The following is a 20,964-nucleotide window of genomic DNA, read 5'->3' as shown; positions in this document are numbered from 1 at the left end:
CAAAAACGGCAAAAGAAGGCCTGTACCCCGGTTGGTACCGCGGGTAGGTAAGGGATAGGAGTTCTGTAGCAGAGGTGAATGGTGACATACATTGGCCTCATGTTGCACGATAATACAGCTTTGCCAACCTCGACTCTAAAAAAGTTGTACTTTCAGATAAAGTAAAACTTTTTCCTTTTTTTTTGAAATATGATAAGTATGTAACCCCTTAAAATTAAGTTGGATGTTTTGCTTATATTCGTCAGTAGCTAACTCGGTTTTTGTTGTTCTGTTCTTACTCACGAAAGGAGAGAATCATCGGAGGTTCGCCTTTTTTATTTTCGTGAAAATGCAAAAAAAAATCCACTCATTTAGCAAAAAACGAAAACAAGGTAGAATAGGCTTGTTTTGTCACGTGTAAGCACAAAACGGATACCGTGAGTGTGAGTGATAATAACTAAAGCAAAACAACAAAGCCATGGGGTTCTTCAAATTCGTTAAGTTTTGCAACGAATTTGAAGAACCATGGCTGGGGCCTTCATCGCAGCCGATTCTTATGGGGTTTTTCGATTGATTGCCACCGGTGTGTAGTGGAGAGTGCACTGAAACTGCACCGTTTTTGCACTTTCTAGAAGAAGTGCAGAAAACTGGGTATGTTCCATTGACACTTCTGCTAGAAAGTGCAAAAACCAGTGCAGCAATCCACTACACCGGTGTCAATCAATTGAAAATCCCATTAGGGACCATTCATAAATTACGTAACGCTTTTAGGGGGGGGGGAGGGGGTACGACAAGTTGTGACATAGGGGGGAGGGGGTGTTAACTAGATCGTTACGTAACATGTTTTCATCGAAGAAAAAATTTTTTTTCTTGGAATTTGTTACGTAACAGGGGAGGGGGGGATGGAAAAATTTGTGACAATTTGTTACATAGGGGGAGGGGGGAGTCAATTTTGGGCAATTTTTGCGTTACGTAATTTATGAATGCTCCCTTAGTGTACAGAACAATTGCAGGACCAGTGCTACGAACCTAGTGATCACTAAGAATCCTTCCTTCCTGGCTGGGATTTGAACATGTGACGAGTGGCATATTACACCTTTGCCTTAACCTCTGATCCGTCAGGTCATGATATAATTCATGTGATGTGAGTTTTATTGTCGATGCGTTGAATTATTCCGTACTCCTCTACTCATATGAGTGATAAATGCAATGCTTGCTCGCGAGTAGTAACTGGAACACTCTTACACTAATTTCGTTCTTGGATTCTCCTTTTCCTCTTCTTCATGTTCTAGTTATTTTCCGTCGGCCTATTTCCGTTACGAGGCCAACCTAAATATCGACCCATCAACTCATGGAGACCAAGAATAATCATTTGTGGTCCTGTTACTCCAGTTGTTGAGAATTAAGCTGTACTGACTGGGACTTAAAATTGCTAATTGAGAACAGTTTACCGTTGCTCAAATGGAATGGTAGGGGAGAATGAGGCAATATCCCCATGTAAGGCGAGTAAAGCGCCCTTGTTTTCTAAGAATCTGTGCACAATTTAAGATTTGTTTGCTTCCACAAATGGTCCACAAATCGTCATTAAATGATGTATTACTTCAATTGCTGAATAAAACAAATCTTAAGTCATCAAATACAATTATCTGATGGGACCTTCTACAAAAAATATGCGGAAAAACTACAAACTGGAATAAAAAGAGCACCACGCAAAAACCTATGAGTTTATGCAATAAATTCCGAAATGCCATCTTTATGTGAACGTTTTATACGTGAAGCTACTACGAATGATTAAGAATAATAATTACTCGTGAAAAGTAATCAGAAATATTATTTAAACAAAATACTTCCGAAAAAGTAGTTATATAACTATAACATGAATTTCGTTAGCAGAATACATTATTAAATCAATGGTAAATAAGATTCTCAATAAAATAAGTGAAATTAATTTTAAATTCCGCTATAAAATATAACTTGACTGCGTCATGAACATTTTGCTCCTCAACATAGCTTATACTGCCCACAAGGTAAAATATTTAGCAAAAAGTCGGTCACTTTCAATAGTTGAATAGTTGCATTCTACCAACGGAAAGAAGTTTGGAATTATTTGTATATTTTGCTACAGATATCTTAAAATATGCTTGAATTGGTATGTCACAACATAATACTCGTGGATGGCGTGTGTAATCTATGTGTGAAACACATTAAACTATCCCATGAGTAGTTTTTGGGTTATCGGTATTGCTGGCACATGACTGGTAGCATGTTCCATGCTTACACTGAGAAATAAGGCATATTCACGCATCATTTCAGCGTCGTCGATCGTTATATCCAAATTTTAAAAATATGTCGAACTAATGAAGTGTTTCTTTCTCGTTTCTTCGTTCAATGAGCTACATATATGATTAATCTAGATCCTTCCTATTTTGTAGCAGCGTCAAAGAAATGTTTTGAAAAACTGAATGTCGCAATATTAACTATTATGTGTACCTTTAGGAAAAAAATAAAATGTATTATAATAATATAAATGGAGTTAAAAAGCCTTAGTCAAAACTAGAAAGGAAAATATATACATCACATTTGTGGAAACTAGTTCACACCAAATATCAGTCGTTTGTATTCAATTTATGTTATTACAATACATTAAATGTTTTTTTCTCTTCTTTTCTTTCGAATGACTTCTGCCAAAGTTTTCCGTGAAACGAGAGCTAATATTTGAATTTAAATTGCTACCGCCACCAGGTGCCGAAACCTTCCATTTCGATGCCAAATGCGGTCTCAAACCGACCGGGGTTTGGCGAGGAGGACAGTTCGTCGAAAAACGGACCATCTAAGCAGCCGCAACCTGGTGACCATTCAAAAGCTGCCAACGATTTGTCGAAACAGGTTCCACCCTCTAAAGATTCTAAGGCGATGACCAGCAATCAAAGGTATTGTTGAAAAATAGGTAAACATCTCGTGCCCTAATTTTGTTCTTGATTTCAGTAATAATTCCGGGTGGTTTGGTGGAATATGGAATAAGTTTTCCCTGAAGCCAAAAAACCAAATGATTCTTCCAGACGATAAGAATCCGACGGTGAGTTATATAATTTGTTAAACATGATCAAATATCAACCCTTCTTCTCATCTTCGTAGATTGTGTGGGACCCTGAGACCAAACGTTGGGTGAACACGGAAGCAAGCGAAACTGGAGAGGAAGCATTCAAGCCGCCGCCGAAAATGTCGGACATTATGCCAACCGGTTCGTCTCAGCCCGTTCAAGGACCAGTTCCGGTCCAATCAACACCAGCACCCGCACCAACTCCCGTAAACACTGGTTATAGCACAGTATCCCCCTTCAATCATGAACCCAATCTGCAACAAATTGCACCAGATGTTACCTCTCAACCAAGGGCAGCCGTACCCGTGGCGCATAAAATGGGCGAAGCAACCAAAGTACCGACACTGCAATCGAACATGTTTAAAATGCAAAGGAATCGAAGTGAGTTGCTTGGAGACCTACACAATTACCGGTATTGATTTTGTTTCTTTTTCGAAGCTCTCAAAAAATCCTACGTCGATGTGTTCAATCCATCCGGTGCGCCACCCAGTCGACCTGTGGAACCCATTCTAGCTCCAACCGTTCCGACGATTCCTACAAATCAAGGTGGTTTCTTCGTTCCTGGACCGGCACCTATTGGAGGAGGGCCAAACAGTGAGAACCCCTCCGAGGTAAGATTGCAATAAGGGGTAAACGGTTAGCGAACGCATCTGTCATTTGGTTTAATTTGTAACTAAGCAAAAATTCATTTGATGTAACAGTCATGTGACATAATTATTTTTAACTCCCGCAAAATGGTCAGGTAGCATAACGGACAAGAACACCACCAACCTATACACTAGAGTGGCTCGCGGTTGTGTGGGAAAACTATTAAATGAACTACACTGCACTTTATGAGTTCCTTTTGTGGTCTCAAATGCCTGTGCAAAGTTTGTGAGCGTTTGTTTGTACTCAATCTTTTCGCAAGCATGCATCAATGATCATACATCCTCGTGCCACCCTAATGCATCATGCATTCATAACACGGACATATAAAATTCCATACACACCTTAAAGCAATGCGCAAACCCAAGGAGAGTAACCAACCCAAATTTTGCACAAGCATTTAGTTTGAGCTTGAGCTTGTGGGACCACCCCTGGCTGCAACTCCGTTATCGATCTGGACTAGCTGAAGTTGCACAGGGAATCAAGTAGATAATTATGCTAGGGAGTAGCGAAACATCTTCCTGCAACTCATGGTAATTCTAAAGTGTTTGCCCGCGCCGGCCAGGCTCGAATGTAGATCGCGGAAGGAAAGGAAAGGAAGTATCCGGGAGGAGGAATTTGTATTGTCGGTTCCGACAGCATGAAGTAACAAGTTACTTTACGCTTGTTCGGACATGCCGTAGACTCAGGTGATTCGCATTTCTAATGCCAAAAGACCCTGACCACTACGGTAGCAGACAAAGGGTTAAGTCGCCGGTGAGCTCTAAGCTTGCATATATGATCCTTCCACGCTTTTCTAAACTTTCTCCTTTCAACACCTTGCTCTCCCTTGAGTACTATGGCTCTAAATATTGAAAAATATACTTCACCTTCCAGTCCCTTGCTAATTAAATGCCGAAAAAACTGTTGAGGAATTTGTTATGGGGTTTTCGATTGATTGACACCGGTGTAGTGGAGTGCACTGAAACTGCACCGTTTTTGCACTTTCTAGCAGAAGTGCAGAAAACTGGGTATGTTCCATTGCCACTTCTGCTAGAAAGTGCAAAACTAGTGCAATTCACTACACCGGTGTCAATCAATCGAAAACCCCATTAGTTAAGCATAGAAGTTGGATTCTACTTCTTCTTTACCGATGCCAGAGAGATGAACTACTATCTGAACTAAAATATCGATCAATCAACCCATGGATCGGGGACCAACGGCCTTACTTCCCTTCCGAAAGAAGACATAACCACAGATTTTTTCACCTCAAAAATCTCAACGACCTCGGCTGGAATTGAACCCAGGGCCAACTGGAATGAGTTGAGGTCACGCTTACCACTCAACCACCGGCATCGTCTCCAAATTTTGCACAAGCATTTAGGACCACAAAAGAAACTCAAAAAATACTATGCTGAAAATGACATATGCACACCAGGGTATCGATATGACACTATTTGAAATCACTACTGGACATCTCTAAGTGCCACTGGCAACCAGGAGAAAATGACACTCCAAATATGAGCCAAATCGGTTAACCCTAATCTTTCTCCCCGAGAGTTTGAAGTTTTTCTTTCATAAAATTACTACACTATCTGGGGAGCGCATCGCTAAAATCTATCAATGCTGTGTTTTTCGCCACTATTTAGAACGCTAATGTTTCTGTTTTTCATGGATGGAAATCCGTCTTTTTACTACAAAACAATTTGGATATAACTGAAATTGTTTGATTTTTATATTGTTTATGTTTTTCAAGGTTGTACGTCATTTCGCGGAATACCATTTCCCGGTATACCATATTCCGGAAAACCATTTCCCGGAATGTACCATTTCCCAGAAAACCATTTCTCGGAATGTACCATTTCCCGGAAAAACCATTTCCCAGAATGTTCCATTTCCCGGAAAACCATTTCCCGGAATACCATTTCCCGGAAAATAAATTAAACCACGTACCTTGCCACCACTCATTTTGATTACACTTGCTACGCAGCAAATGTCAAACAAACTACGAAATTCTCTCTACTTTAGAACATAAAAAACAATTTAGAAATATGTTTGGAATTTTATTGATTTTAAATGTAAGTTAGAATAACATATCAATAATACTTCAGATATATTTATTTTGGGATTTTTATGGATTATGCAGCTAAAAAATCTGCGGTTTTTCTTTCTTATACATGCATGCTTCCTTGTTATTTTTGGCATGTTTTTGATTTATATGTACTTTCTATTTCTATGTAGTTTCACATTCTTTTAAGAACTCTTTTAAAATATTCTTGGTGTTTTATTGGATTTAAGTACTAGTGGTCCTAACATACCTTCCCCATAGAAAATTTGACAGTTCATAAATTTCACAGTCGACCGACGAAAACGGGTGCTTCGAGGTCGACAGATTGATTAAACGACCAAGATGGGTTTCGTCGGTGGACTATTTTCGTCACCATATTAATCGCCAGATTTAATCTGTGTGAATCTGGTTTCAGTTTTAAACTATCAACTAATCGATCGATTTAATTGGTTGAAATAGACCGATTTCAACAGATTTCGTCTGTCATATTTAATCGGTTGTCGCGTCGGCTGACGTCCATGTTAAACCCCCATAAGAGTTGGTGCAACAATCGACCGATTAATTGGTGGCATAGTCGGCCGATTGTACCGACGCAAGCCGATTTAGTCGGTGGGAAAATCGGTAGAATTTTCTATGGGGTTATAACTTTTTTAATTATAATTGTTATTCTATGAGCTTATTCGCCTTCTTTTGGAGATGAGCAAATCATGAAAAATATTTTTGAATGTCTTCTTTAAAATTTGAGTACTTTTTTTGGAAATTAATAATTCATAACAATCTTCTTTGAGACTTTGCCTTTTTTAAGAATAATCTGTTTTCTGGTACTTTATTGGTTTATGAGAGCTTGTTTTTTTATTAATATGATTAGAGAGCAAAGATAAGGTGTCAAGCGAACCAAACAAAAACTTGGAATGCAGAATAATGTCATCATGTTTTATTCCACCACAGTCAATCAATATCTATAATGCTTATCATATCTTGATTGTAAATTTTATTTGTCGCGGAATAATGTGAAATAAAGAATAGAGGAAAAGACGGTATATCTCAGGATGCGCTCATATTATACTAGCTAATAACCATCGCGTTTTGCTGCGATTTTCAACGAAATAGGAGGAAAACACAATTTGTTCCAAAGCGCCATCTAGCGGGCATATAATCTCCAACTAATAGTACACAAACAAGCCCCATAACAAATACCTACTGCGTATAAATTTTTACGGAAATCGGTTAAGCCGTTTGGGAGTCTATAAATCATATACATACAAACTTTGACTTATATATATATATATATATATATATATATATATATATATATATATATATATATATATATATATATATATATATATATATATATATATATATATATATATATATATATATATATATATATATATATATATATATATATATATATATATATATATATATATATATATATATATATATATATATATATATATATATATATATATATATATATAGATAGATAGATAGATAGATAGATAGATTGGGATGATAAATGTTTTTTATGTAAAAATGTCTGAGGAACGTGATGGCATTAGAATTTTCAAAATTAAAATATATGTATTGAGAGAAAAACTAACTTTTAATATTTAACTGAAAAAATCGCATAGTTGGCAGCACTGCCGGCAAAAAATAATATTATTTCTAGACTCCTTGAACAATTTTCTTCAAAAGCCAACTTACGGTTTGAATCTAGAGTAAATAGAACCGGAGATATGATCAAAAGAAAATCAAGCGTGTTGGCAATTTGCCAAAACGGGGGGTGCTCCCATGACCCGAGGGGTGGTTCAATTGACACAAAAATTTGGGTTTTTATATATTGGCCCTAGATGAACAATTCCTTCAAATTTGGTTCAAATCCGTGAAGGTCGATTTCAAGTTTGCATCTTTTTTTGAATAATTACCGAGAAAAAGTACATTCCGGGTAATGGTATTCCGGGAAATGGTACATTCCGGGAAATAGTATTCCTGGAAATGGTACATTCCGGGAAATGATATTCTGGGAGATGGCACATTCCGGAAAATGGTTTTCCGGGGAATGGTACATTCCGGGAAATGGTTTTCTGGGAAATGACATTCCGGAAAATGCTTTTCCGGGAAATGGTAAACCGGGAATCGACGTACAATCGTTTTTAAATATTACACTATTACAAAACTCGTAAAATGAATTGACCAAGGGAAATGTGAAAGCTCCCATACACGAATCTGCTTATTCCGGGAAAAACCGTCAATAGGAAGTTAGTACCTAAGCGGCTCAATCGAATACAGGAGGTTATTTATATATAGGTGTCGCGTGTCTGCTTGAATTATTTGTTGCTCGCATGCTAAACGAGCAACATCATGCCTATAACGTCCGAATGGTGCAATAAGCGGTAGACGCTATGGATTTTCGACAGACTAACCAGCACACAGTTGAACTGTGTACGAATTGGGTGGTTTTGGATTGAGTACAACACCGCAGGGTGCGATTATGTGTGCTGCTCGTAAGTTTTCGTTATGATAATTTACATTATTTGTATGCTTGTGTGTGTGCGTGAGGCTAACGAAACGAGTGGAATTCTCATGTCAAAATGCTCTCGGCGGTTTGTATGTACTTACCTAGAGTAACGAGCGCATTGGCACACACGTTTAATATTTTGGATATACGTATTGCGTTTTTTATCACTAAGGATCTGAAAAAAAGAGTCTGTAGGTATTTCTGAAACACGAGTTGAATGAACTGAATTTGCGGGTTTAGTTGGAGATTTTGGTGGACGAGTAGATTGTATTATGCTAGAGTAATTTCAGTTAGGTTTGTTTTCAAATAGCTGCGAAGCTAATCTATAGCGATTATTGGTAGTCCACGTAAAAGTTATGCCATCTGATCGAGAGAATGGTTTTTATTTTGATCACAGGTTTGCAAACATTAATATTTTATACCGATAGGGCATTTAGAGCAGCGTAGTATTTTATAGGGGAGCTTCAAAGTGGAATTGTAACGGAATCATTCACATCCCTTGCAGTGCATTTTGATTTATTATTTCGAACCGTTTTGAAAATGGTTTACGTTGCTTTGATGCTTCATTTCAAACACATTTAGAGCTGTGTTTTGCACAAGTAAAGAGTATTCAGCACATAAACTTAGGTACGATCAACTGGGAAAATAGTTATGTAATTACCTGGGTAATTACCTAAGGACACGTTCAGGAGTTATTCAGTACTTTCATAATTTTTACAGTTCTGTAAACTGAAACTGAAAATTTTATAGCTATAACATACGCTCCCAGTATAAAAGCCGAATCTCAAAGAGAATATATGCCATTTGACGTTCACAAATATCCATTATGCCACATGATCTGCTCGCTTATTGCATTGACTAACGAAAAAAATGTTACATTTTCAGGGAGTACCTCAATTCTACAATCCCAACCAGTACGCTGGATATCAACAATAAGAAGGTGCTAAACGACGATGATTCGCGTGCTAACACATAACGAAAAACAGAGAAAATAGTTTATATCAACGAAAGTTAGGTTGCTCATGAATATTGAACAGATACCGTGGTTACCCGTTAACAGCGGTTGAATGCGCTTCTTTCTTGAAGAGCGGGTACTGACTGGAAAATATAGGAAAATTTGTTCGTGTGGACTCTTTGTTTTGTACATGTTTTGTTCCTTTGTGTATTGTAATAAAGTATCTATTTTTCGTATCATTAGTTCACACATGTTTCAAAAACTAGGTTCGCAGATAATGTTCTAAAATACACGTTTATGAGAAGCAAAACGTCGACTGCCTATAGTTTTCGGTTTGAAAATACGTTCTATACAGTTTTTAATGTGTGAAAAAGGTAAATATTCTGGTGATGTATTATTTTTTTTTTGTTTTATTGCTAACGATTATGTTTAAATCCTATTTTTATATAAAATAGCCAATAGAAAAAGGTATATAGTGAAAGAATAGTGAAAACATTAGTATGAACAAGAGAAGCACTTTGAAAAAGTAAGCTGATTCTCATAGTGAGGTAATGTGATATGTATTCTTTTTTCTTTTTATTAGATCTTTATTTTCTTCTTTTAGAATATTTTTGCGCAGGGTGCAAATGTGAGTACATATTTTTATCCTTGAGCTTTAGTTTTATTTTTCGAGAGACAGATACATTAAATCAAGTAAAGCATAACACCTCAAACAATTGTATGTCTAAAGAACCGCTGGTTTTGTGAGTATAATCAGTAAAATTTTTATTAATCTACAAGAAAAGTGCTCCACGCTAGATAGTGCTGGGTATGTCGAACATAATGTTTTCAAATGTATTATATAATAAATTTTCTATTTGAAAAGGTAGATTGTTGGAATAGAGCGGCATCTTGGGCACGAAGTTGAACTTCAAAACTTTATGGGTCATTAATTCATTAGCAAGGTATTTTACCCATACTTGCAAGTCAGTTCCACGTGGATACGGAATCCCGTAGAACATAGGACAAAAATGCGATTTCGGGTACTCTGCCCACATTCATAAATTTTGGCGCAAATAAAAAAGGCACCCTACAGCCTCCGTTACAAATCGAAAATTCTTGGTGGTACTGTAAGATTTAACAGAAATGACCAACTGTATAGTTCTCCATGCAAACATTAAGCGAATGAAGTTAAAAATATATAATAAACAAATGATAATTATCTTAAAATGATGTACATTAACTGATGACTTCCATAAATCAAAATTATTATTTTGTATAAACTCTCATTTCTCAGATTCTTTCAGTTGACAGTTTACAGTGATTTGTATCCCCACAATATTTTTATCATTTCCGTAGTAAAATGGCCCGCTGAAAACGAAAATGCAGTTGAAAAAATTGTGTATGGAACAGATTTTGAGATACACTGAAGTCTTTTTTTATGCGGTTTTTTATGCGACTTTTTATGCGGATTTTCAAAGTTATGTGGTTTTTTTATGCAGATTTTCAAAGTTATGCGGTATTTTATGCGGATTTTCAAAGTTATGCAGTTTTTTTTGTGCGGATTTTCAAAGTTATGCGGTTTCTTTATGCGGTTTTTCAAAGTTATTCGATTCTTTTTATGCAGCCTCCTTTTAGTTTTTAGGGCATCACCTGAAGCGAATTTTATCGAAAGATAGATCCTCGTGAATGCACATGCGGAAACAAAAAACATAAAATGGTCATATTTTTATTTTAGATTAATTACTGGTCTTTGGGTTAAGAATACGGGGAGCATTCATGATGTCAGTGAAAATAAAAAAAAACAATGTGACTGAAAACCTTTTTACCTTTCTCATCATAAAGCTTATGTAACCGGTAGGAATTTTGATTTCTTGGCCGAGGCCCGCAGGGCCGAATATTTTTTACCATTCGACGCAGTTCGGCGAGATCGGTAAAAAAAATCTCTATGCGCGTGTGCATTTTTTTTTACTTGGTGGTAAAGCGCCGACCCAGCACACGTTCAGTAGTTAGACCATACTACCGATTTCGTCCAACGTGTGCCAGAGTGAAGGACTCTGAACAGAGAAGATAACTCTGAATCCTACTCCTCTAAACTCCACCAAGAAATCCGACATTTGCCTGATCCATTTGAAATGACTACTTCGGGGGGAGGCGTGCTAATGCACTTCACTTGATACCAGGTCTAGCTGGTCGTGCTAGATTTCGCTGGTCTCATAACCGCCATATCAGTCCTGCACGGCATGATATTCTACATGCCCTCCTCTCTACGTTGACTAGTTGGATACCTTGGTCGATCCAGCGATTCCGATTGGAGGGTGTGGTGTTCAGTGCTACTCGGTGTAGTCCCCGACGGTGGAGCTAGCCTACCTCGGCAGAGAGTTCCCCGGCGAAAAAATGTCTCCCGCAACCGGTAACGGACGTGTTATTCTTACTTCGATGCAGTCCGGCAGAATGCCGAGGTCAGTCCAGCGATTCCGGGTGGAAGATTGCGTCCGGTTCACTGGTGACGATTCAAGCCGGAGATTCGCTACGGACTAATCAGAATAGTCCCCGACGGTGGATCTTTCCTACTCCGACGAAGAGTTCCCCGGCAGTGGAAGATCTTCCGAAACCGATACTACCCGGGCAGATGCCGAGGTCGGTCCTGCGATTCTGGGTGGAGGGTGACTTTCAATGCTGGTCGGTTAGGTGCCGAGGTCAGTCCTGCGATTCCGGAGAGTCAAATTGACTTTACGCTTGTCCGTACATGCCGCAGACTCGGGTGATTCGCATTTAATGCCAAAAGATCCTGACTCCTACGTTGCAGAAGACAAAGAGTTAAGTAGCCGGGAAACTCTAACGTCCAATTTCTTTACTGGATGAAAACCAGTTTTAAGGTTGATGGTGACCAATTATCCGAAAACCGGTTTTCATCCAAGTGAAGAAATTGGCCGTAAGCTTGTTCAAATGACCCTACCCCACGTTTTTTCTAAACTTTCTTACTTCAAAGCCCTGCTGTTCCATGAGTACTATGGCTCTTAATATTGAAAAATATTATTTTTTTTATGCGGATTTTTAACCCTTCAAATGCATACTGTTGCCTTTTGGCAACATACCGAATTTGGTGATATAAAGCCTCAACAAGAGTTATAGATCGTATTTATCCAGAAAAATGAATACCAAAGAAAAATGAAATTCATGCATTTAAGGGTTAAAGATATGCGGTTTTTAAAGCGGATTTTTAAAGTTGTGCGGTTCTTTTTTATGCGGATTTTCAAAGTTATGCTGTTTTTATGCAGTACGTATCCCCCGCATAAAAAACTTCAGTGTATTGCGAAAAAACCCGTTTTGGTATTTTAAAAACTTAGCCCTTCACTTCATCACAATTATCTTCAGTTTTCTTCTACCGATTTTAATATCAATTGATCGACAATTGCAATACCTATCGATTATTCTTACAACATTTTTGGTCACTATTACAATTAGATCTAGATTAGATTAAAAAATAATTGCCATCTTCTGCAAAATTTTGGATTTTCTTTTTATTTGACTGTAAATTACTCACAGTACGATTTTTTAAACATTTTTTATTCATGGGTATTGAAATATGATCAATTGCGAAGGTAATGAGTGGTTGTTCATTGGAATAAAAATAAGAATATAGATGCTATCAGTATTTTTGTAAAACATGCAAAAAGTCTATTTTTCAGAGTTTTGCCTTTCTCATATAGAAAGGTTATGCAATCGGTCGGAATTTCGACTTTTTAATCAAGGCTCGCAGCGCTGAATCTCTTATATCATTCGACTCAGTTCGTCGAGATCGGAAAATGTCTATGTGTGTGACAACAGAGAAAATATGTCTAGCAAAATTTATGGAATTGGTCTCCTCTACAAAACTCTCGGACGCTCAGACTTATTTAAAAGTTAGATTTTCTATAGCCTATCTCCAATTTTTTAAAAAAGGAATATCACAAAAATATGGTCTTTTATAGGTGCGCATAAACAATATAAAACAGATAAATTGGCGAAAATGGTCTGTTGTAGCTCTATATAATCGAGTTTCGCAAAAGCATATTTTGAGTCCCTCTGCGTCAGTTTGAATTTGCTGTCGTTTTTGAGAATATAAATTACATTCGTTTTATCTGATGTAATGTGGAATAAGACTGATGTTGGACCATGTGGTTATGCATAATCGAGTGTACGGATAAATGATACTGGCCTGCCATTGCAACTTAAACAATAAAAGTAAAATCATCGGTAGGAAGTATGTTGTAAAAATCGTTGGTGTGTATGGATTACAACCGTTTAATATTCAAAAATTATTCACAATTAAATACACAAAATAATTTAAATCAATGTTTCACATTTCACACCTAATTGTGCACACCTCATCAAAGTGTGATATGTACATTATTATTAAACCGAAGGAACTTGCACATTTGTATGATTTCCAATTTGAAGTGAATTGTGTACTAAACGCATCACGATAAGCATACGCACTAGTTTATGTCTATACTGAATCCAATTTCTGTTCATCGTAGTAAATCTTGTTAGAGAATCCAATAACCGTCTGTTTGTGCATGCTATTTAGTCCCAACAAATTTTCCATATCCAGCATAACTTTTGAAGTTTTTCTTTTCAAATGATTCAACGTTTGCACCACCTCCTGATTGTCATTCTTCCCGAGCAGTTCAGTTGTGCTCTCCAGTTTTCCCTGCAGATGATCCAGCTCGTACTTGAATCCGTAAAGTTTTTGAAACGTATCCTTTGCCAGCAACTTTGAACACTCAAAAGTTAGACTCTTATCCAGAAGATCTTTTAATTGAATAACCTTAGCCTGATATAATTCCGTCAGCTGGTCGAACTCTTTCGTAAGAGCACTGCATGCGTTAAGCCGATGAAGCACACCATGTTCTAGCAGTTCGAGCCGCTGCAATCGGTTAGCGTAGTTAGAAATTTGACGACCGTAGTTTTCCAAATCATTCTCCAACTCCTTTAGAACTAAGTTTTTAGTTTTGAACAGCTCTTCTTGGACAGTTACGGCTATTAGTTCGTCTGCGTGTTCCATTGATTCAGCCACAAGCACACGAATGTCCTCATCAACGTCGTCGCCATATTCACTCATTGTAGCAAGGAAACCGGAAATACGCCTTCAAGAATAATATAGTTTTAGTGTAAGCTAATGTAAATTTTTTTCTTTGATTCGATTATGAATGTGTACAAAACTTGCAGTTCGCAACAATTTTACCGGTTTTTTTTAAAGTTTTTTGTTAAAGTTGTGTTGATTTTAAATTCTCGCATGTTTCTTGAAAAGGGCCAGTAAGCGTACTGTCAAAATGGTGAAAAAATACACTTTGAGGCAGCGATGCCAGATATGCGAAGATGTGTTTTCATTTTGAAGACGAGTACTTTTTCAAATCGACGTATTGCCCGTTTCGTCTGTAGATACTTCCGTGCACATTTTGAGAGCAGCAAAATACATATTCTCACCTTAAACTGCACGGAAAACAGCAAATAAACAAACCGAACATCTTATGCAGAATCCTAGAGAGGGCGTTAAATGTTGTTTTTGTTAGCCACCGCAACAACCAAACTATGGTAAATGCAGTGTGAGCATATTTCCGTGTGATAAAATTATGTTGCTGTGAGTCTATTTGGGGGTAAAATTCGCGATATATGTAACATCCCGAATAGAAATAAATCTTACAGTGTATAGGTTAAATTATGCACTTTCCATTCCCGTTATAATTATCAAAAATCATAAAATTCGTTTACTACCCGTATAAATAAATACCATTTCAGAAAACTTCGGAACCATGTTCTGTTCTACTCTGTTGGTAAAGAATTTGACAATGTCGATAAACCAGGTTTATATGCACACTCAAAGTACATTGATCAAGCTTCTTATTTATCTTGAAAGCCGTAGCTGAATCATATCAGAAACGGTTATTGGTTAATAGATTTTTTAGAATGTATTCTTGTAAACAAGGGATGATTCCTATTGTCGTTAGACCACTGAATGCTTTAAAACAGGCAAATCGAACTGCGAACCGTTTCATTTATCAGTTATATTGCAATTTAATTGGAGACTCAATCGTTGTACAAAAAATATGATGATAAACTAACGATTCCTTGAATCATTGCTCGAAAAATATGTTCAAGAAAAAATGCATTTTTGAACGGTAATGATACTTTACGACCTATTCAGTGTATCGTCAGAACTGCGCATATAATAAATATTATCATCCTTTCGATTCGCGGTATCATTGGTTTATGATAGGTTTCTACAATAGCTGTAATAACCAATTACAAAAATGATTTCTAGTAACGTTACTGTATGATACCTTTCTATTCGGGTGGGCATAATGGCATCCCTGCCTCGAAGAAATTTTTGACACATAACGTTTGACAGCATACGTTAAATCGCAAATTTATTTACATTTACCACATCTACAATGTGATTGTGATTCTAATATTGTAACAGTTGAATGCGGGTGCCGATAAATTGGATAAATTATTTTCCGACAGTTCAATTAATAATTACGTTCCATAATGGCTTCAAACGTTATGATACGGCTTGCATCTGACAGGGTAAATGTGTCCTTGCTTTCAGGAGATAGCAATCCGCGACTTTTTACACCAGGTGAAGTGATAACGTCTCAACAAGGATTCATGCGGTAAGTGTAAAGTTATATACCTACACCCGTGCCTAGACCCTTATTTTTGATTACGATGATTGCTAGATTTGTTTGAAAGCTCGAATAGTAAGCCCATTTGATTTTGCCGTCGTATACGGAAATACAAAACACTTTCGAACAATCTCGCATTCGTCGTAAACAAGAATTCTGTTAGGGGCCGTACACAAATGACGTAGCTTTTTTCTGGCGATTTTCGACCCCTCCCTCCCCCCTCGTAGCATTTGGTCACAAAATTCTAACCTCCCCCTTGTAAATGACGTAGCATCTTACTAATCCCCCCCCATACAACGCGACAGGGAGATGAAAAAATTACATATGTTTTTCAATTCTTTTAAATATATGTCCTTTCAAAATGTTTGACGACTTTTATCAACATTTTCATTATAACAGCAAATTGCCTACTAAACAAGCCCATTTTATGACAAATATAATGTGGATAGTTTTGTTTAGCATTTTACATGTCATATAGCATGAAAAGAAGTTCACAATCCTGCAGCGGTCAACGATTTTAGGAAGTATACGCACAGACTAACAGACATAACACTCAAAAACAAAGCTTCGCCCGCTTTAACGGTCATTTTAAATATATTTACAGTTGGGACTGTGGCCACATTTGAAATTATGGCGCCACTGACATATGAACAAGCATATGGGGGATAGACCATTAGTGAAAATTATTCCCAAACCTGAGGGGAAACCCACCAGTAATTGAGTGTTTGGGACCGTGAATAAAAGGTGGAGCTAGTGTTCTGCGAAAATTGTCGGATCGATGTTTTTTAGGGAATTCCCTCATAGTGTTATGTCTGTTAGTCTGTGGTATAACCTCAACTAAATAACTAAATTTTCTTTGATTGAATCCGAAAGAAAATTTAATTCAGCTACCAAAATAAGTCTACTAGTTAGCAATATTAGCTAACTAATGTGGAAATTTAAATCCGCATGAAAAATCTTTCAATTTCTTTGCGAGCCTGCCATTCCTCGAACAGTAAAATTTACAAAATGAAAAACCGCATGAAAAGCAACTTGGGAATGGAGGAACATTAAATTGTTTTCTCTAATTAATCTAATTAATACTAGGGGCAGATCACTCTAGAAATATATAACAAATTTGCATCAAATTAGAAAAAATGCATTTAATTTCCATTTTTGCATCAACTTTGCACTCCCTCGCCGAAAATTTTGTTTAACAAATGTCCTACGCTGATTCACTTTGTTCGACGTTTTATTGAATGTAGGACTGATTTTTTGTAGGGTTTTGACGTCTTACACGCAACGCAAAATACACTGTACGCAACGCAAAATACATTTTGAATTTTTATTTTGATGGAAAGAAATGCATTTAATTTAGCTGATTTTTAAACATGCATCACAAGTGATCTGCCCCCAGAATTAACGGGTGCCCGTCAAAAAAATTTAAACTTAATGCTACGTCGCACAACTTCTGACCCTACCCTCCCCCTCGTCACACTTCGTCACAAATTTGGTATACCCTCCCTACCCCCCAAAATGCTACGTCATTTATGCATGGCCCCTTATTTAATCACGAAAAATTTTGGTAACCTTTTAATACCTGCTATATCTTAGAGGTCATGGAACCTACATGGAAGATGAAGATATCAAGTCTTCAGTTGCCGGTGTGATGGTTCAAGTGAACAAACTGATTACGGTTAAACCTCTGAAAGGTCGTTATGTGGGTGAAATCGGCGACGTTATAGTGGCTCGTGTTACCGACGTCCAACAGAAACGCTGGAAGGTTGATACAAACTCTAGACTGGACTCGGTTCTTTTGCTTTCGTCAGTTAATTTGCCCGGCGGAGAACTACGTCGCCGAGGAGTCGAAGATGAGCAGCAAATGCGCAAATACCTCCAGGAGGGAGACCTTATTTCGGCTGAAGTGCAAAATGTGCACTCCGATGGAGTGTTGTCACTTCACACGAGAAGTTTAAAATATGGAAAGTTGGGTCAAGGAATACTTGTTAAAGTTTTTCCTTCTTTGATCAAGCGTAGAAAAACACATTTCCATAATCTTCCCTGTGGTGCATCTATTATCCTAGGAAATAACGGATTTATTTGGATATCACCTATGGTGAACACCGAAGGAGAAGGTTAGTAATAAACCGTATTTACTAACAGTAGGGTTATATTGCATTTTGTTCTCACGACTTACAGGAGGTGGTGGCTTTACCCAGAACCTAGAAGAATCTGTATCGAAGCAGGATAGAGAAGTAATTTCACGGCTGAGAAATTGTGTACTGGCGTTAGCAAATTGCAAAATGCTTTTGTACGATACCAGTATTCTATATGCTTACGAGGAGTCGCTCAAATACGAAGTCCATGAATTACTGCACCAGGAAGCCATGTTCGACATCGCCTTTTTGACACAACACAAGCTACGGCTACAAGAGTAATGGACGTAATACTATTTAATAAAAAAAATTATGTTGAATTCGTCGTTTAATTTATATCACATAGATGGTGTTGAGTTTATTTAACATTAGAAACCGATTCGAAAACCTGCAATTTCTACTCTAATTATGTTTGCTAGTGTTTTGGGCCATTTTCTCCCAAAGTGGATTTAAATCAATTTTTCTTCTAAGGGAGGAATATAGCAAATGGCATGCTACGCGTTGCCGACTAAAAACGAGTTTTGATTCCAACATGTTTCATCAGCAAACAGAACTTCACTAACTTTCCTTCTAGTCGGTAGGTGACGTGACTGAGAATAGGACCCATGACATTCATATAACTTTGCACTATTAGAATTTCCAATGATTGCTACATTACACTTTCAATACAATATCAAACTTATATGGTTGTCATGTTAAAAAAAAACGTTGGTTGAGCGTTACATTACACTCAAATTCATTTCCATCAGATTTCCATATAACATTTAAATTCAAAAAAAAAACTAGCCAACACGTACCATGGCGACATAACCGGGAACTCTAGTGAAATGGGAGAACACGCACTCCTCTAGCATCTCAACCATGCACTAAAAATTAAGTACATTCACGGTCCGCGTGCGATCTTTCAAGAACATGTCATTCCCACACTCGCTTATAAAACAAAATGTACACACGCTAGCACATACAAACGCTCGAGTCCTTTGTGATCATTCACGCACGCCTACGCCCACGATCTCGTTAACGGGATAACATCCCGGTGATTAAGCGAACGGATTAGTACTTATAAATTCACAAACGCGGTCTCAAGAATGAACCTCCAAACGCGCATATGTCCAATGCCTTCAGGTGGACCATCGAAAAGATGACGCTCATATTTACTAAACAACACGTTCCATGGCGACAAAAAAATCACACGCGAAGTCACATACACGCGACAAACAAACATACAAATGCTGGAGCCCTGCGCGATCATCCACGCAACCAACACCCGCGTTCTCGCAGACATGATAACATCCCGGTGATAATATAAACGTTTCAGCACTTATAAACATTCAAACACGGTCTCAAGCCTGAACTCCATGTCAGAATGTAATCTGTACACCGAAAACTAAATTTCACAACGGCGGTCCGAGTAACCATCCGAGAACCCACGCGAATATGTGAATGGTCACACGGTTACAAAATCGAATTTATACACGCGAAGTCACATGCATGCAAGCACACGCGACAAACACGTTAATATACAAACGCTCAAGCCATGTGCGATCAACCACGCACACCTACGCCTGCGATCGCGCAAACTTGATAACACCCCGGTAATAAGGTTAGTAGGTGAATGTTTCAGCATTTACGAAGTTTCAACCGCGATCTCAAATGCGAACCTACAAACGTCCGTGTTCGCGCGATCATGAATCGGTCACGTCGGGAAATCATTACCCTCCGTCCTAGCAACTAAGGCTCATACATTCAGTTGGACCAATCAATCGCTCATATCCTTTAGACAACACCTTTCATGGCGACATGACCGGGAGCTCTAGTGATATGGAAGATTTCACTTTCTTCTAGCATCTAAGCCGTACACCGAAAATTAAGTATCAGATTCACAGCCGCGAGCGATCATCCAAGAATACACGCGAATATGCGAAAGACACACGGTTATAAAATAGAATTAAACGCACACGCGATCGAACACATTGACGTACAAATGCTCGCACTCACGAAATCCCTACGCCTGCACATATCTGAACCATACAATGGCCTTAAGGGGGTCTTCTACTTGCGACGTGAGGCTTAAAATTGAGCACTTTTTGGGAATAAATTGTAAAGCATCTACTCAATGGATCTAGAAACTTTGGAAGATACATGTTTTGACTTTTCAATTTTACTTTTGAAGACGAAAATAAAAATCTCTCGCGACTTTGAAACTTCATTGATGACATTGATGTTGAAACTGTATGGGTCCCGCTTAAGTAAAGTAGTGGCAAATTAGGTAATCTGTAATCAGAAAACTCATATTATTTATAATCATAGTCACGTTGGCTATGTTTTCCCGAGAGGGTTTCTTTTATATTATAATTTATAAAAAAAAAAAAAAAAAGTTATGTAACGATTTGTGAATATTTCCAATATTTACGTTATTTTTTCGCCTATTAGGGATTATAAAAATGGAACAAATTGACATTTTGCAAATCCCTCTCGAGCAAACATAGTGGTATGTTTTCTGAACAATTGGAGAAAAAATTATTGAAATCGGACCAGTACTTAGAAAGTAAGAAAAGTCTTACTTGACGGCTTCAAAACACTACTTTAGGGAAAACGCGTTTAAAGATAAAGTACGGTGTATAACTCCATTGTAGTAACTGACTAGATAATCTACTATACTGGGTCTGCAGAGCTCACCTTTCTCATCACGAAAATGTTCTTGGCTTTGCATATTTTGCGCTCTCTGTTGAATTCCGGTCTGTTTTGCAGCGACACCCACTTTAAGTTCAGAACGAGTTATACGTTCACTGTCTAGTCGAGTAGCACATCTTTCAGCTTCAGTCCACAAGGTAATCACCTGTATAGCTTGTAACATACATGAAAATCCTTGGTTGAAGATAATGGCTACCAAATAAGTCACAACATTGACTACCCACATGCCAGAATT

At 37.6% G+C, this 20,964-nt stretch overlaps 3 protein-coding genes across 7 annotated transcripts in view; 2 read left to right on the top strand and 1 right to left on the bottom strand.

The window, feature by feature from the left end:
* The window catches only part of LOC131693108 (protein transport protein Sec16A), a 42,358-nt gene extending 31,899 nt beyond the window's left edge, over positions 1–10,459 (top strand). For all 5 annotated transcript variants that reach the window (XM_058980663.1, XM_058980662.1, XM_058980659.1 and 2 more), the window contains 5 exons: positions 2,722–2,909; positions 2,965–3,055; positions 3,115–3,460; positions 3,518–3,690; positions 9,181–10,459. In XM_058980663.1, coding sequence (XP_058836646.1) covers positions 2,722–2,909; positions 2,965–3,055; positions 3,115–3,460; positions 3,518–3,690; positions 9,181–9,231 — 849 coding nt within the window. In that variant the 3' untranslated portion in view covers positions 9,232–10,459. The remainder of the gene's footprint in view (positions 1–2,721; positions 2,910–2,964; positions 3,056–3,114; positions 3,461–3,517; positions 3,691–9,180) is intronic.
* A 2,361-nt stretch (positions 10,460–12,820) lies between these two features.
* LOC131690172 (uncharacterized) lies at positions 12,821–14,523 on the bottom strand. Its single transcript, XM_058975735.1, has 2 exons — positions 14,460–14,523; positions 12,821–14,361 (listed from the first exon to the last, which is right to left on the bottom strand). The coding sequence occupies exons 1-2, from the start codon at positions 14,510–14,512 to the stop codon at positions 13,722–13,724; spliced, it is 693 nt and encodes a 230-aa protein (XP_058831718.1). The 5' UTR covers positions 14,513–14,523; the 3' UTR covers positions 12,821–13,721.
* Positions 14,524–15,633: 1,110 nt separating this feature from the next.
* LOC131692470 (exosome complex component RRP4) lies at positions 15,634–18,355 on the top strand. Its single transcript, XM_058979533.1, has 3 exons — positions 15,634–15,888; positions 17,494–18,014; positions 18,079–18,355. Exons 1-3 carry the CDS (start codon positions 15,764–15,766, stop codon positions 18,315–18,317), a joined length of 885 nt encoding a protein of 294 aa, XP_058835516.1. The 5' UTR covers positions 15,634–15,763; the 3' UTR covers positions 18,318–18,355.
* The last annotated feature ends 2,609 nt before the right edge of the window (positions 18,356–20,964 follow it).

This window comes from Topomyia yanbarensis, chromosome 3, assembly GCF_030247195.1.
Source record: "Topomyia yanbarensis strain Yona2022 chromosome 3, ASM3024719v1, whole genome shotgun sequence".
NCBI classification, from domain to species: Eukaryota; Metazoa; Arthropoda; class Insecta; order Diptera; family Culicidae; genus Topomyia; species Topomyia yanbarensis.
Note: the sequence above shows the minus strand (reverse complement) of the source record. Positions and strands in the feature narration are given on the sequence as shown.